The sequence below is a fragment of the Oryzias melastigma genome, linkage group LG22 (assembly GCF_002922805.2).
Source record: "Oryzias melastigma strain HK-1 linkage group LG22, ASM292280v2, whole genome shotgun sequence".
NCBI lineage: Eukaryota > Metazoa > Chordata > Actinopteri > Beloniformes > Adrianichthyidae > Oryzias > Oryzias melastigma.
In genome coordinates, this window is record NC_050533.1 from 14,225,119 (window position 1) to 14,241,135 (window position 16,017).

Sequence of the window (16,017 nt, forward strand, 5' to 3'; positions counted from 1 at the left end):
TTCTAACAAAAGAATGCATCCTGTACTCCCTTTGATTTCTTGAGTTTATTGTCTCCATGTCCTTCCATAAAAAATAAAAGTGTGTTGCACAAATGTTGAGGATTTGATGCAATATGCAAAGGTCTGAATGAATCGCTTAGACAAAACCAGATGTGATGAATAAAGCCCTATATGACTCCTCGCTGTCTTTGCAGGCTTTGTGTGTCAAGATCCGCTGCCAAAGCAGGCCCGCTCTGACAGGGTCGTGTCAGAAAAGCACCCTGCAGCCCAAAGAGCACAGGTAGACGACACGAACAGAGACACGTTGATGTTAAGTCCTGCACTCATTCACCCCCGCGAACATTCCTGCCTTGCCCCCCCTCTTGTTTCGTGCATTCCTGCCACTGAAATCGAGCTCTTCTGTTGCTCTCATGGAAAATTCACTGTAATTCAAAACAACTGCTAATGTGATTACAGCGTTTGAGTGACATCAGTTTGTCAGAGCTACATTTGGTGCCTTATCGGCTTATCTCTTCTAATTGAATGAGTCTTACTCTCTGGGTCTGATTGCTTAATGATGCCACAACAGCATTTGCTCTTCTCTTTTTATTGCAAAACTTGTAGCAAAGTTTTGATGAAAAGATGACAGATTTCAGCTCCACCTATTATTAGGAGTTAGATATATTATTTGTTTTATGCCTGAATATGCATTTTATAGCTTAACTTTAGTAATACTGCAGCGCAAGGAATGCTTTTCTGCAGTGACAGCTGCCGCTGCACTTTAGTTACAAATCAGACATATTAATCCTTGTTTGCTCTTTGCAATTCCCTGATGTCTCTTTCATTACCAGCAAGAAGCTGCTGCATGCTCTTTGCTGATTTGATTATGTAGCTTTATAGTTTTTCATTGTGACAGACAGATGGCTTTTATTGATTGCAAACAGTGCATTTTAATAGAATCTTCATTTCATTAGCGATAAGAAATTGCCTCACTTACTGCAGTGCACCACTACTCCTAAAAAAAGTTGCTGCACATAGTCTTGTTTCGCCCAGACTGAATGGTGCCAAACAGTGGAGCGGCATTGCAACAGAAGACGGGGAAGATTCTGGAGCCTCGTCTTTTACTCTGATCAGGGGCAACAGTTGAGGCTTCTGAGGTTTTGTCACTTTTTGGCCGTCTTAGCACCCCTTTAACACATTAGAACATTTTTACTTGTAGTATTACTATGACACATTTTGTGTTTGATCTTGTGGGGTTTTGGCTTGATGTCTGGCACGAGTACCAAACTCTTTGCCAAAGTTGTCAGTTGCAAAAAATGCCAAAGGGTTGCAAAAAATCGCTATTTCTCGGCAGAAAGAAGATAGGAGTGGGAACCTCTGGTGACCCGTGCAGTTTGAGCATTTTCATTCACGACTTGAGATTAAACACTGCTTGAAACTGAAATTAATGTTAAAGGTTTATTAAACACATTCAAATATTTTTGATTAGATTGAGAGCTCAAAGCATAAAATCACATCATTCTAATCAAGATAAAGCTATTTTTTGAGACCCATACAGTTAAATAACATCTTCATCTATCTTTCTTCCTTTTTTTCTTAGCGACAGAAACAAACATCCACCACAAACCCAGAAACAGACGCACAGGGTCTGAAGCACAGCAGAGGAGACAGCACGCTCAGCTTGACTTCAGAGGAGGTAAGACAGGCCGTAGCATAATTTGAGTTTACAAAAAAAGGCATTCAGGTTAAATGAGCTTGTGTTGTGTCTGAACACTGGATGTTTCGGAAATTGTGCTGTTCTTTTGTTTGTAATGCAGATCAAAGTGCTAAGGAGGATAAAGGAGGAATATGAGAGACGAGGGGGCTTCATCAGAATCTTCCCCACTGTGGAAACATGGGAGCTCTACAGGTAATTTGATCTTAAAAAGGTCACACAGATCGCTTAAAGTCCCACTCTGAACATCTTTTGAGCAATTGTAAAATCATCCACAGTGTTGTTTTTAGCCAAAATAAAAAAATGTGTTGTTTTCTAGGACATAGGGCTCCAGTAGTTCAACAGAAATTTGCTTCTAAATTGTGAGGTGGACTGTTGGTACAAAGCAGTCTCACCCCCACTTCTTTTTCATTATTACTGTCCTCTATCATCCAAAAAAATACTACAAGAACATGTTAAAAACATAAAAAATATTATTTTCATTGGAGTGGGTCTTTAACACCTTGTTTTTTTCACTGTTTCTTATTTGTAAACATGTCAAAAATTACCAAAGAATGTTCAATGAATGATAAACTTAAAGCAATAGTTGTTCTGGAGTTAGGGGAACCTCTACTTCTGTATTTTTTACATTATTTTTTAAATGAAAAATATTTTTCAAGTTTTTCAGAATGTGATGCATTTGTGTCAGTTTTGCTTATATCTTCATTTTTCAGTGTATACTTGGAGTCCAAACCATCAATGAACTTCATGCTGGCGAACAGACTTTTCCATGGAAGGTAATCATTTCCAATGTGGTTGGTAGCTGGAAATAAAGCTCTCATGGAAACATTCCTGCATGGTGTTTGTTTGATCTTATGGTCAGATAGGTAAAAACACGAGCCCAAAAAGATGAAGCACAACTTTTCCAGTGCACACGTGTCGTGTGCTCAAACTTCTCTGTGCTGGCTTCAGACTGACAAGCATTTCTCTGCTTTGTAATTGCTAATTATATGCATATAAATCAGGATTTGTGTGGTTATTACCATTACGTTAAAGGTTCGCTCTCTCTCAGGAATGTTAACGAGAACGTGCAGCTGCAGGTGGACGCGGTCCATGACTGTCATGTTGTCCAGTATGAGAGGAAGCTGCTGTCTCTGGAGGCACGGAAAAGGAGGCAGCGCCACCTGACTTACGGCTCGGCGGGAAGGAAGAAAACATGGGGCGGTGAGGCTTTTTCAGTTCTACCTCTGTTCAGTAAATTATTAGTTTAACTCATCACAACAATATCTCAAACTAAAACCCTTTTAGTTTCAATACTTTCTATTTTTATTCAGAGTGGCAATGATGCAACTGGTGTGTATCTGTCTTTGCATACCTCAGGAAAGAAATCCAAGGCCTCCCTGACTGAGAGCAGCAGCCCAGGGGTTGAGGAGTGTGCTCCACAGCAAAGAGAGGAGGTTAAAGAGCTTTTTGAGCCAATTTCACACAAGCAAAGAAAACAAGTGGCCTCACCATTGGAGCCCTGCCACAGCATACCTCTGTCCAGCTCAGGAGCAGCCATTCACAATACCAGGCCCAAAATCAACCTGCTCAACATCCTTGAGCAGAACTGGGACCTCAGGTTAGTCCATATTCCGCTGTAATTTACTGTGTTTTTCCGTTAGATTATTGTTGATACAATTTGTCACTCTTACCAACTATTAGTAAAAGTGAACACAATTTTTTTGACTACTCATATAAGTGACACTTTGCTTTTTGAGGATTTCTGGTTGAGAAAAGTTGTTTTAAAGCTTCACTTTTAAAATGATGACTGTTCTTGAAGCAGACAACTTAGAGGACTTTTAGTCCTATACTATACTCTCTGATTATGGCAGATTTCACTTTTCTCATTATTAATTGTTTAAAATTACAATTTAAAAGCATGAATATGTAGAGATTCATTGGTGTCTGCATCTGCACAAAGATTTATAAATATAGTACAGTATATCTTTGTTTTTGACTTTGTTTCACTGCAGTTTTTCAGGTATTTGCAGTTTCCTGGCAGCACTTTTTCCAGATTATCCTGGGACACAATGTGTTCTGTTCACAAATTTTAATGGAGGTCTTTGTACAATTAATAAATAAAAAATAAAAAGGAAAGAAAAGGCTTATTTTAGTTGTTGCATTTTCATAGATTTGAAGTCTTTCGTTTGTTTACTTACATTTTTTTTATTTATTTAGACTTTTATAAAGGAACACCCACACTCTTGACACAGTTGTGTCCTAGGCCTTTGGAAAAAGTGATATAATCTGTTTTTTAAATAATCTAAAATCTGTTTTGGGTTGTTATTTCAGGTTAAATGGTATTCAAGAGGGTTAGTTCTGTCTCTAAACTGATTTCACTTTACAACATTTCAGAGCTAAACCCGAACACAATTGAAATGACGAAAAAAACACATCAAATTGAGGTTTTTCCACCATAAGACATAGAGAAGAGTAGGCTCTTCAAAGAAATCCTCTATTCATCCTATGAAAATAGAAGAGTGGCTTCTATAAACCTTTAATATCTATCTGTAAAGTTGGTGGATGTACTTCTTATTGGGATCTGCTTTTAGTTTGACCTGCTGATGCCTCTGTTTTCTCTACCCCACTCTCTGGTTTCCAGTAAAGTACAGGCCCGGATTGCTTTTTCGGCATATCTGCAGCGTGTCCAGCAAAGGCTATTAGCAGAGAGCAGAGCCAGCTCCATCCCAGCTTGGCCAGACAGGGACAATGACCAAATGGTAAAATCCAAAGCAGTTTTTCAGCAAAGTTTTTTCCTGATAAATAGAAGTAGTTAAATTCACTGAAACATTGTTTCCTTTGTATTTATTTTCCTTGCAATTATTCCTTACTCATGTGTATTCTGGCTGTAGCTGAACTGACGATAAGACGTTGTGGCTGCATGGAAGAAAAACGTTTGTAAGAAGAGAGTCTGATTGGAAAGTCTGCTTTGCACCAACGAAAAACCTAAAACCTTTGAGTAAAATAAAAAAAAATCAAACCTGAAATCAAATAGAACAAAAATCTGTAAGTTTTAAAATTTATAGCTATTAATGAATGATTCAGATATAATATTCTATCGTAATTCACAGGAGCTGGTGATTCGCTTCCTGAAAAGAGCAGCTCGAAATCTTCAGCAAGACATCAAAGTAGTCTCCCCGGATCCACACCTACCACTTCAGGACTGCAAGCGCCTCCTGTCCCAGCAGTTAGGGGAATTTATCCTCTGTTACAACAAGGTACCCCAACCCAGAACCCATAGAAACCACTGAGCTACAGATCTGAACTTGGATTGCAATAAATTCAACTCATATATTTTATTCTTTACAAGGAAACTGAACATATGGTGAGAAAACTGGGCAACAGTGAGGAAAAGGGCTGTGTTAACTACTCCATATTTGAGGAGTACATCACTACAGCAAGGTTTGTGAGTTTGGGGGCTCTGTTTTTATTATTCTTTTCCAGTTACATATACGGCTTTATATATTAATCTCCTGTTTCTATTTTTTATATTTACAGTGAAAGCAGTCTGGAGGAAGTCCTGACATTCTACACGCAGAAAAATAAATCAGCCTCTGTCTTTCTAGGAACCAAAGACAAAAGTGTTAAGAAAGACACTCTTGGCATAAATTTCCCAGGAGATTCAAGCAACTGTGAGACTTTTGGATGCTTTATCTTTGTGTGTCTCTTTTTACTTTTTTTATGTATTTTTTTATCATTTCTGCACAGTAAAGGGAAAAAAAATGTGAGTCATTTGAGGTCAGGAGCGGGTCACCTTCGAATGATTAGAGCTCATTGTGGGAAAACAAATGTGTGTCAGGGTTGAGGAATGGCAAACTGATGATAACAGAACTCTGGCTTCTTTCCTCATTTGAACAGCTCTGCCTCCAGCCAAAGAGGATTCCAGCACTTCGGAGTCCTTGCTCACCACGGGGAAACTCAATTGTGACCCGAACATCAAGGCCAGTGAGAAACAGTCATCTGTTTCTGGGATTTCTGCAGACCAACAGCCAGAGGCCACAAGAGGAAAAACTCAGCCAGCAGTCCAGTCGTCTCATCACCGCTCCGATTTCCCGTTGAATTTGGACTCAGATCACATTTGCTTCCAGAACTTGACGTCTGCTGCAGCTCCTCTGCACTGTCCTCCACCGCCACCGCCTCTTCAGCCTCCATCTTACATGCAGAGTTTGGCAAAATCCCAGCTCTGTCAGTCAGACGCGTTTTCCGCGCCTCCGGAATACCCCTCCACAACCGTGATGCCACAGCCACCAAGACTGGCGTGGACCTCCACATCCAACGACTCTACTGCGGCGAAGGCAGCAACCCCAGCACTCCGAAGGATACATTCGTTTACCATGTCCGCATCTCGCTTCGGAGCAGCCTCCTCAGTCCCAAGTGCCACACACATTTACAGCCAGAAGCTTTCCAGACCCACATCTGCTGGCCAAGGTAGCCTCAAAGCCCCGGATTGGAAGCATTTCAATCAAATGCGCCCTCACAGTCTCACCTTTTACTTTTGGTTTTTCAGTGGTCACTGGGAGCGTGTCCAAGTCGAATTCAGTGGCAACTTTCAGGGAGTTGCACTCGCTGTCTGCCCAAGCCCTGGCGAACCAGCAGTCCTTCATCTCAGCCCTGCAGAAGCTGGCCGAGAGGCAGGTCGCACGCCGCTGTGCCAGCTCCAGCCACATCAACCTCCTGACACAACATGTACGTTTATTATGCTTGTAGCCAACTAAGTCAACACCTCAAAACCCTCAAAAATACCCCCAAAAAGTTGTTCAGCAAAGGTGGGATGATCTCTTTCATGTACAGAAGAAAAATCTGGCCCCTCCATAGCAGCTCGTCTCTCTCTCTGTGAGGTCTTTGAAATTGTTGATGCATAAAACTGGCTCTGACCCCATGCTGGGGAGCAGCATCGAGCTGCTGCTTCTTTCAGCAGACCCGCTGGAGCCGGAGGGCCCGTCACTCCGTACCGCACACCTTCCTCTGTCAGTTTGCCTGCCGTCTGTGGACCGGGGCTGGCATGGGGGTGGGTCTGCGAGTGGAGTTTGAAGCTGGCTGCCCTAAACAGTGGTGAGCCGCATCAAGCCTCAGCTCTGTGTGAGGTCTCATTATCAGATGCACCATGGGGGAGTGATTTCTGTTGATACTGAACAGGCAGCCACTTTTTTGTAGTAATTGATGCTTATAAATAGAGGAATGTGGCAAATTGGCACTGAGCAGGGGAGTGGCAGCTCAGCTGGCTCCATCACCACCTTCTCCTATATTCCCTGATGGTTTGGCCTTCGGCTTAGAGAGCCTCTAAACCTTTCCTCCCTCTTCTTCTTCCTCCAACTCCTCTCCCTCAGTAGATTTTTTTTTCCGTTCGTTTTTTTTGTGATGGCACCAGACCACACAGACTGCAGTTTTATGGCTTCCTCCTGACTGTACATTACTCCATCTATCTGAGAAGTGTTTGCTGTGTTTTCTCAGGGTGGTTAATCCGGGGCATGGTAGCAGCTTAGTCAAACAGCCCAGTGTTTGGCTCAGAGAGCATTTAGGGCTCAGATTGAAAGTCATTAAATCATTTTGCTGGGATAAATGTAGGTCTTTGCATACATGAACAACACTCAGTAGCATGGCTGACCTTTGGGTTTAAAGCAATTACTCATGGTGGGCCATGTAAACAAAGCAGAGCCTGATACTGAGGAAAAGCAGGCATGGTCACCATCATCTTCATGAGCTGCCTTGGTGGATCCTTTTTCAGAGTGCGTTAGTTTATCCCCGCTCTTAAAAGATGATCCCAGTTTTACAATCGCAGTTGGGAATCAGAGCTGAGACAGCAACATATTGACGTGGAGTTCAATCCCGACTGTTGTGTGATTTATGGCAAAATATTCAAGCCTTTCATCCCCTCAGTTGCACTCACATTTCCTCATTTTAGGGATAGCATTTTGTGAAAAACGATCCATCTACTTTTAAAAGAGAACCGGAGCTGTGGCTTTGTAACAACACACTGACACATTTTTCTTTTACGTTGTGTAAAGCTTGGCTGCTCTACAGCTATTTTTTCCCCTTCACTCTAGACATTTAGCAAACATAAGTAAATAGAATCCTACAGCAGTATGATTCGTTTTCCCGTTAGATTTGACTCAACACTATTTGAACGGGACAGCACAATGGGGCTTTTTCAGCAGAACTGCTGATTTGGCTCGAAACCCGTCCAACCTGGCAACTGGATCGGCTAAGGAAAAAGGCAGGGGGATGTTCTGCAGTGATACTGACTCTGCATGTGTACATTTCACACTGATATAGGAGACGGAAATGGTGCACAGAGAAGGAAGGCACACTACTAGAAGCTAAATGTGTGTTTGAAGTGACTCTAGTGTGATTTTTGTTGTAATGCCAAGTTAGCAGTTTACATGTTATCATTTGATCTTCTTTTTTTTCTTTACAGTTGACCAGACTAAATCTGTCTAATGGGATGCTGAACTCTGCAACTACTGTGAGACCTATTCAAGCGATTCCCTCTGGAAATGATCAGCAAAGCAGCTTGAGGTGAGTCCAGTAGAGTTCAGCATGCATTTAAATGGTCACCTCTCAGGCGTGTCTTAACGCCCTGTTCCTGATTTATCAGCTACTTTACATAATATTTGGAGAATTTGTTCAAAAGTCAGTGGAAACCCGAAATATATATATGTATATATATTTATATGTTTTTAAACTTTCCAACAGTATCTTTAAAAATGGAAAAAAAAAACCTGAAAAAAATTTAGTAAAATATTTTAAAGTTCCACTCCAATTGTTTTTGATATATTCTAAAAGTGTTCTCACTTGTCTTTTAATTATAATTATGCTGTTTTTAGCCAAAATCAGAAAACCTGTTATTTTCTCAGACATAGTTTCTGCAGAGTTCTTTAGAAATTCACCTCTGAGGGAATTTCAGACTCATGGAGCCACCCCGTCCCCCTTTCCCATCATCCTTCTGTTTACATGCTCTCCCACTAGCTTACAGCTCCTCACAACCTCAACTCTATAGCTCCACTGCTGGTACAGTTTTGAGTCAGATGACAAATCGGAAGTGGATGCAGAATGGAGCAGAGAATGGAGCTTGTGGCCCACCCAGCGTATTTCTACGTAACAAATACACTCTTTTACAAAAAAGCTTTCTTTTGTTTGCTCCTGATTCACTGTAATGTGAATAAAGAAATACTCAGAAAAGCAATTTTAAGCTTTATATTCAGAAGAAACGATGAAAGTTGTGGTTGGCAGTGTCACCGCACAGCAAGAACATCTCGCACTGGTTGTCCCTGGGTGTTCCAGCTTTCTCAAATCAAATATGGGTCTTCCAGGTCAATTGGTGACTTTAAATTGCCGCCTTGGAGTGAGTGTACGCTGCACTGAACCACTGATCTGTACAGTGATCTGTTCAGGCTGTACTCTGCCTGCAGACTATTTGGGCTGGAAGTGGCAATAGAAATCCCTACGGTCCTCATGAGTAAGAAGTGAATAGAGATAATAAATAGATGGATGGACATTAATTGACAGATCCTGACCATCTCTAATGACATCTCTAATCTCTAATGGAGCAAACAAGCCCAACTTCTCAGCATACACTAATGGGCCCGCAGGACAGGCAAAGCGCTGTGTGCTATATGTTTTGGGGTTTTTTTTTTGTTTTTTTTTCAATGTAAAATGAAGAAGGTGTTATTTGTTTTTGAAATTGACTTTACTAAATGGTATTCTACCCCAAATCTCAAAACTCCCTCACTACTTGGGCACCATAAAAATTGTTTGACATTTTGTTGGGGTGTCAAAATCCAGTGCCCTGGAATCTTCCTAGAATTCTCTTCAAAAAGTAACGTGCATCAATACCATTGACTGTATATGAAAGCTGGAGTGTGACATCACCCATAGAAAATGGTTTACTTCCATCACCAAGAAAACAAAGTCAAATAGGTCACCTTTTTTTTTTTCGCAGATAAGACGTTTTAATGTTATAGTTCAAGTTGGGTCTGGGTCAACATCTCTATGGCAACCACTCTCACTCTCTAGCCTACACCCCTACCAATTGGCATCTGATTGGCCGGTTTATAATTTGAGTAATTTGCACTATAAAGAAGAATAAAAAAATAAAAATCTTAGTATTAGCATGTTTAAAAAATGTAGCAGAACAAGATGGTTATGTTGACAAATATAATGACTGAGTAATACCTTTTTATTTTCCAAAAGAAGTCTACGGGATTTTGGCTTCTTGGAGCCAGCGGGTACTTCCTGTTTGGAATGCGAGGGGTCACTCAGTCCAATTCTTATTTACCGTCAATGATCAATGCTGACTAATTTGGTGAAAATTGACTGCACTGAACAGTTTGTCATTTGAAATAATGTATGTAAATTATTTTCATCAGATGGATTTTTGAAAAGCCTTCGTAAAATGTTTGTATTTATTCGGTTTTTACTTTAGGAAATGGATGACGTCATATTTGACTTTCTGATTTGCATCAAAATTCAGGTCACTTGATAGTCCCAATAGTCTTTTATGAATCAGGAAGTAGTGAGGATATGTAAGGGATAATACCCGACGAAGCGTGCATTATGAGAAATTAACGCACGACGCGGAGGCCTAAACCGTCCGACGCGAAGCGGAGGACGGTTGCCTCCGTGAAGTGCGTTAATTTCTCATAATGCACTCTTCGGAGGGTATTATCCCGCTTATACCATGGTCATTTACAAAATAAATAAACATTCAATCAATATTTAGTACTTTATTCTTTTTATGTCTTTGGTTTAGCTCGTTTTTTCACACAAAGCGGACTATTTGATCCGTGATGCGGTTTGTTGTCACGGGGACACATGAAGCCGGAAGCCGTTACAGACCTCAGCCGCAGCGGTAAAGTGTCGCTGTTTTGAAAGAAAGACCCGGACAAATGTGGATATTTTTCTTCTTTTTCTGACGTTAAGCCTTCAGTGAGCCGCTAGAACATAAACGGAACACAATCACCTTCTGTCTGTGTTTCATTTCACGGCAGGTCAGGTTCGTTCTTCTGAGCTGCTCTAAAGCAGAAACTCCCTCTTGTGGTGAAACAGAAGACTACACCTTTCATGTCGAGTGGTGTTTTATTAGAAGGAGAATAACCAATTTGTCAATATTAATTTACCTTACAAAAGGAGAGGAATATAAATGCTGGTCGCTACAATAAGTCAAATAAAGCATCAGTTCAGAGAGAAATTTTATCCATTATTGCTTGTTTTGTCCAGATGATGAAGGAAAAATGTGTTTTAAAGAAGCCTGCGCAGTGATATCGAACGTTTGGTCTGTGTGACCGGAACTTCTTTTTTAGGTGTGGTTTATCACCGTGGTATATCAGTTTTTAATGCACACCCAGCAGCCAATCAGAATCGAGTATTCACCCAGACCATGGTATAAATGGACATAACCCATGTCTTTAAAACACAGATTTAATGGATGTTATTCTGTGACTTTTGGTCCAATAAGCTTAAACCTTTTTGCCAAACCGGCAACTGCATTTCAACTTTAGTTTTCCCAAAAATAAAGCTATTTGTTCCCTATTTTTCTTCAGCCACACTTCTGCATATATCGAAGATTTAAGAGTGTATTCATAGCTAGATATCCATTCAGGTGCGTAATTAAACGGCTTGGTCATCCCGTGCAAGCCCTAAATTCTTTTCAAATCTCAAGGGAAAAATCTTTAAGAATACTTTAAAGAAATGTTTTCTTAACATTTCTGACATCTCTCAGCCTCCTTTGAACTTTCTTTCCTGAACATTTTTTCTGCTGTCAAACATATTTCTCTCGGCTGCCCTTTTATAATAGATCAACCTTCTGATTATGTCTCATGTGCACATCTGCATCTATGCTCTCCAAGGCATCTCAAGGTTAATATCAAAACAGTGTCAGTGGAGTTCACCGCAAAGTAAACAGTGCATCCCCTCCCCTTCGCTTGATAGCAATGCTGGCGCCACTATGCATAGCATGCACAGGTATTTAAGATCTGAGATAAAGACGAAAATGTGTAAAATATCTTTTAGTTTGATGACATTCCGTCTTCTCGACTGTAGATTCCTGCTTTTGTGATCTTCAGAAGAGCCTGTCGTGTGTTATGTCTGATTCTATTCGACCAGAGTGCTGCTCTGAGGACTTTCCGAGTAAACAGTTTTGATTTTTACTTTACTTAGACACTTACATTGCGGTAGCCTGAGCAGTCACACTCAATAGGATCTCAAAGCTCCTTTAATGGTCTCTGACAAATTTTTAGATTTGAGATTGTTGATCTTTGGAAAAAGAAGTGTAGTGTGCCAACACCCCTCTGGGCAGCCCAGTACCACCCTGGAAATGGGCATTTAGTTCCCTCTTAATTGGAGTTTGTGGAATTAAGTTAGTAAGTGTGTGAAGAAGCTTGAAACTTTGTGCCTGAAGTGTACTGTAGGCGGCGTCTGACCTGAGGGAAAATTTTCAGACTCCGAAAGGATAAATAAAAGTTAAAAAAAGTTACATGATAATTGATTATGGAGGCAGAACATGATTAAAAAACGTGACTTGATTGAAGGTATAATCCTAGAAGGGGAGCGTGGGCGGGCTCCCCTGACGCGTGAGTGGCAGCGTCTCAGACAGCTTGGCCCTAATCTCGCACTCTGTTTTTCTAGTCCAACCCTTGAATGTATTGAGCTGTCAAGATATTCCTGGAATGTCTGGCCAGTTCTCTTTTTAAAATGTTTTTATTTCCACAAACCAAGAAGAGACTTTTAATAGAATTTATAATTTTACAGATGGCTCCGTCCTTTCGGCTTTTATGTGATACTTTGGAAACAGGAATCCCTTTCTGAGCGATCCGGTTCTGTGATGGATCACTTTTTTTTTCTCTTACAATTTTAGACATTTCATTTCTATATGCTGTTTTTGTTCCTCTTTCATCAGAGAATAAATGTTATTATGGGTGTACCTTTCGAATTTCGGGATACAAAATTCCAAGATCCAGAAAAACCGGCCTGGAAAAGACCAATTTTTGTTCCTCAGCTTCCAGTTTATGTCTGAATGTCTGAAGTGAGATATTAGGATAAATTGTGTTGATTTCATCCCGCCTTTGTTTCTTAAAACAGCGAATTTCCTGACTCCCCTCCCCCTGCTGTTGGGTTTGTGCCAAACATACTGAAACTGTTAAACTCACTGGCTCTTTTAGCAACCACAGGGGTGAAGTATGATGGGTTTCAAAGAGTAGCAAGGCTCTTTGAAGTTCTGCTGCCAGGATCTAACAGGTATGCTGTCTCAGCACTCTCAGGACGCCTGCCGGAATTCATTGCGCTGACAAGCTGAAGGTCCTGAACCGTGGAGCCTGTCCTCACACACAGCCTCCATTTCCGCTTTAGCACGTCTCGGAACATTAAAGAATAATTACATTGAGATGAAGCAATCAGACTTTTTCTTTAAAGCCTCTTTTTCATGGGAAAATAGTCAGAGGCAGCCATTGGAAGTAGTGCCTCCTGTTTTTTGATTTTTTCGTTCATCATCTAAGTTGTCTATTCAGCGCTGTGTGTCACCTGACCACTTAAAGTCCTTCCAAGCGTATTTTTCATAGCTTTTAACCCCTTAAGCAGGAGTTTATAATTTTATCAATTATTTCATCTTGCCAGCATTCAAAGTCTTCTGACCCCCCTGATAGAAAATGTTCTTACTTCAAAACTGCCTTGACGCCTGAATTTATTTCCAGCTAAAAAAATAAATACATAAAATTTAAAAAAGCATTTCATTTTTTTGCCTTCAAGTAGATGCTAAATTAAAGCCTCGTTTCCACTGAGCGGTCCGGTCCAGTAAGAAGTGGTACGATACTGTCTCGTTAATTCTGGAGAGCGGTTCGTTTTTACGGCGCATGCGCGGTGTAGACCGCTAGTGTGTCATTGCGCCATTGTAGTGCGATGACTAGAAAAGCAACAACAATGGAGGTCATCCAGCAGTCCGTCTTTTTATTGCTTTACTTTTGGTACATTGTGTATAATAGGAATTCAATGTTGTTTGAAAGGAAGATGAATACCGCCATAAAACGTTGAAAACATTAGCCTAAATGAGCACTACATTGGTGTCAGGAACTGTTGTTGGACCCATGAGCATAAAAGCTTATAGCCGTGACATACGTGCTACAGTCGGCAGATCCCAAACTTCCTGATCCACTCCACTCTAATGCATCACCTTGAAGATGATCCATGCATGTCTTTGTTTTCCTTGTCTGCATCTGGATTAAAACTGTATGGCTAGATACCTCGAATATTTTTGTTGCACCAGTAACGTTTGGTTGGGGGAGTGTAAAATAGCAGGAGAGCATATAAACAAGGAATGATGGGAAAGGCTTACTTTGTGCCAACACTCAGAGGCAAATTTCTAATAAGCTCCTGCCTTTCTGCAGAAGCTTTGTCCTAGAAAACGATCCAACTTTTTTTTATTTTGCCCCAAAACAGCATAATCAAATTAAAAGAACACTGGGAATGCTTTTACCACAGATCAAAAGATGATTGGAGTGGGAATGTTTGAAGCGGAAGACTCATATTTGCATCAATGGATGCGAAGGGGTCAAAAATAACCAAAAAAATAAAACAGGTTTTTGTTTGCCAACCTATTTGGATACTTTTTATTCTGCTTGATACTATTTTTTATTTGGTTTTGGATTTATTGACCACCCAATTTGCCACACAGATTAACAGTTAAAAGTGCATTAAAAAAACCACACTGATTGTGGAAAAAGTCCCACAAGATTTGTGTTTTCTTTACACTGATTGGAGACAGATGTGGTAACAGAAAGGAGAACAATTCAAGGTAAGAAATGACACGTCTGTGAATAGATTTGAATGTCAAGTTATTAGCAAACCCATCAACGTTTCCTTATACATTTTTAATTTGGTTTTGGCTGTAGATGAGAAGGGTAAAAACCATTAGAAGGAAATGTCTAAAGCCGGATCAACTCATTTAGAGATCACACTTGCATCAGCATCCCTGAGTGTGCTGCACTTATTGAGCCTCTAAAGAGATTCTGGGTTATTTGAAAGAGGTTTCCAGGCTTTTGTGGTGTTGTTGCACTAAAGTATAGTAAATAAACACTGATTAATGACTGGAAATACCCTCACACTCTTGAAGCGACAGATGTTTACACTGACCAGGCAGAGCTTTGAGATACTTTGCAATGATGTCATCCCGAACGGTCCATTTTCCCACATTCTCCCCCAGTTAGATTGATGCTCCACATGTGCTCTTACACCGCTCTGTTGTTCAACATTATATTATATTAAAGGAGGGTATGCACAGTAGGGATTAGGCATACACCCACCAGTAGAAGTCCTGCAGGAGAGATGGTAAAAGCTCCTTGTTCACTTTGATGAGAAACTCAGGCGTTGAACTTCTACTCTCCCTGCTTTATTCCTTTCTTTTTTTTATTTCCTTGGTTGCCATGTTGAACAAAGCCACTTCCTCATTGCATTTTGCTGCTTTTTATGTAGTATTGTGTTGACAAGACCTTCTCCAGGGGGATGTAAAAGGATATACTTTTCTAAACTATAATGCTAATTCAGAGTTCCTGCACAAACTTTAACCAAGTTTGAGGAAAAAAACACTGATGTAAACAAGAAGAAATGACTTGTTTTCCTTCTCCGCTTTGTTGAATCTCTGATCTTACAAGGTTCACAAACCAGCCTTTGTTTCCAGAACCGAAAAACTGGCTCACGGTCACACCGGTTGTTTTAGCAATTTAAAGTCCTGTGATGTGAAATGAGAACTGCATGGGCGGACTGCCTGTTTCACATGGGTTCCCTGGTGTCTTTGTTTGGCCACACAGGACAGGGGTAGTTTTTTTTTACTTGATCAACACAAGATTATTATCCCACAATGTGCATTGTTGGTCAAGACTTAATTGAATTTTATTTTTAGAGCAGCTGGGGTCAAAAAATATTGTAGCTATTGTGATTTTAGGTCTGCTGTGCTTCCGTAAGTGCTAGACCAATGAATAAATGTTATGGCTGGAATTTCCAAGAATATTTTTGTCATTGAGACCCCTGGGGATGCTGTTTCTTCAGCTGGATAAGCATTTCTCCTTTTTTTCTAATAACATTTAGTTAATTTTGGTTTTACTCTCTTTTTATTTATGTGCAGTACTTTATAAGAATTATTCGAATCAGGTTGACATGGCAGCAGCACGCCAGACTTTGCTCGTCTTAAGAGGAGACACATCCTTTCTTCAGCAGGAGCCTAAAAAGCAGAAAACGACGCTGAAAACGGCTTAGTTCTAATGCCGGATAATCCAGTTACGAACTCACACAGCTTGTCAAAAGGTTTGCTTTTTAGGTTG

The 16,017-nt window shown here is 40.5% G+C and overlaps 1 protein-coding gene across 1 annotated transcript in view; it reads left to right on the top strand.

The window, feature by feature from the left end:
- The window catches only part of ttll5 (tubulin tyrosine ligase-like family, member 5), a 56,225-nt gene that overhangs the window by 22,013 nt on the left and 18,195 nt on the right, over positions 1 to 16,017 (top strand). The window contains exons 16-28 of the mRNA XM_024267418.1: positions 195 to 280; positions 1,580 to 1,675; positions 1,797 to 1,888; positions 2,407 to 2,469; positions 2,745 to 2,896; positions 3,053 to 3,293; positions 4,317 to 4,434; positions 4,786 to 4,932; positions 5,025 to 5,116; positions 5,213 to 5,346; positions 5,573 to 6,142; positions 6,222 to 6,400; positions 8,130 to 8,230. Coding sequence (XP_024123186.1) covers positions 195 to 280; positions 1,580 to 1,675; positions 1,797 to 1,888; positions 2,407 to 2,469; positions 2,745 to 2,896; positions 3,053 to 3,293; positions 4,317 to 4,434; positions 4,786 to 4,932; positions 5,025 to 5,116; positions 5,213 to 5,346; positions 5,573 to 6,142; positions 6,222 to 6,400; positions 8,130 to 8,230 — 2,071 coding nt within the window. The remainder of the gene's footprint in view (positions 1 to 194; positions 281 to 1,579; positions 1,676 to 1,796; positions 1,889 to 2,406; positions 2,470 to 2,744; positions 2,897 to 3,052; positions 3,294 to 4,316; positions 4,435 to 4,785; positions 4,933 to 5,024; positions 5,117 to 5,212; positions 5,347 to 5,572; positions 6,143 to 6,221; positions 6,401 to 8,129; positions 8,231 to 16,017) is intronic.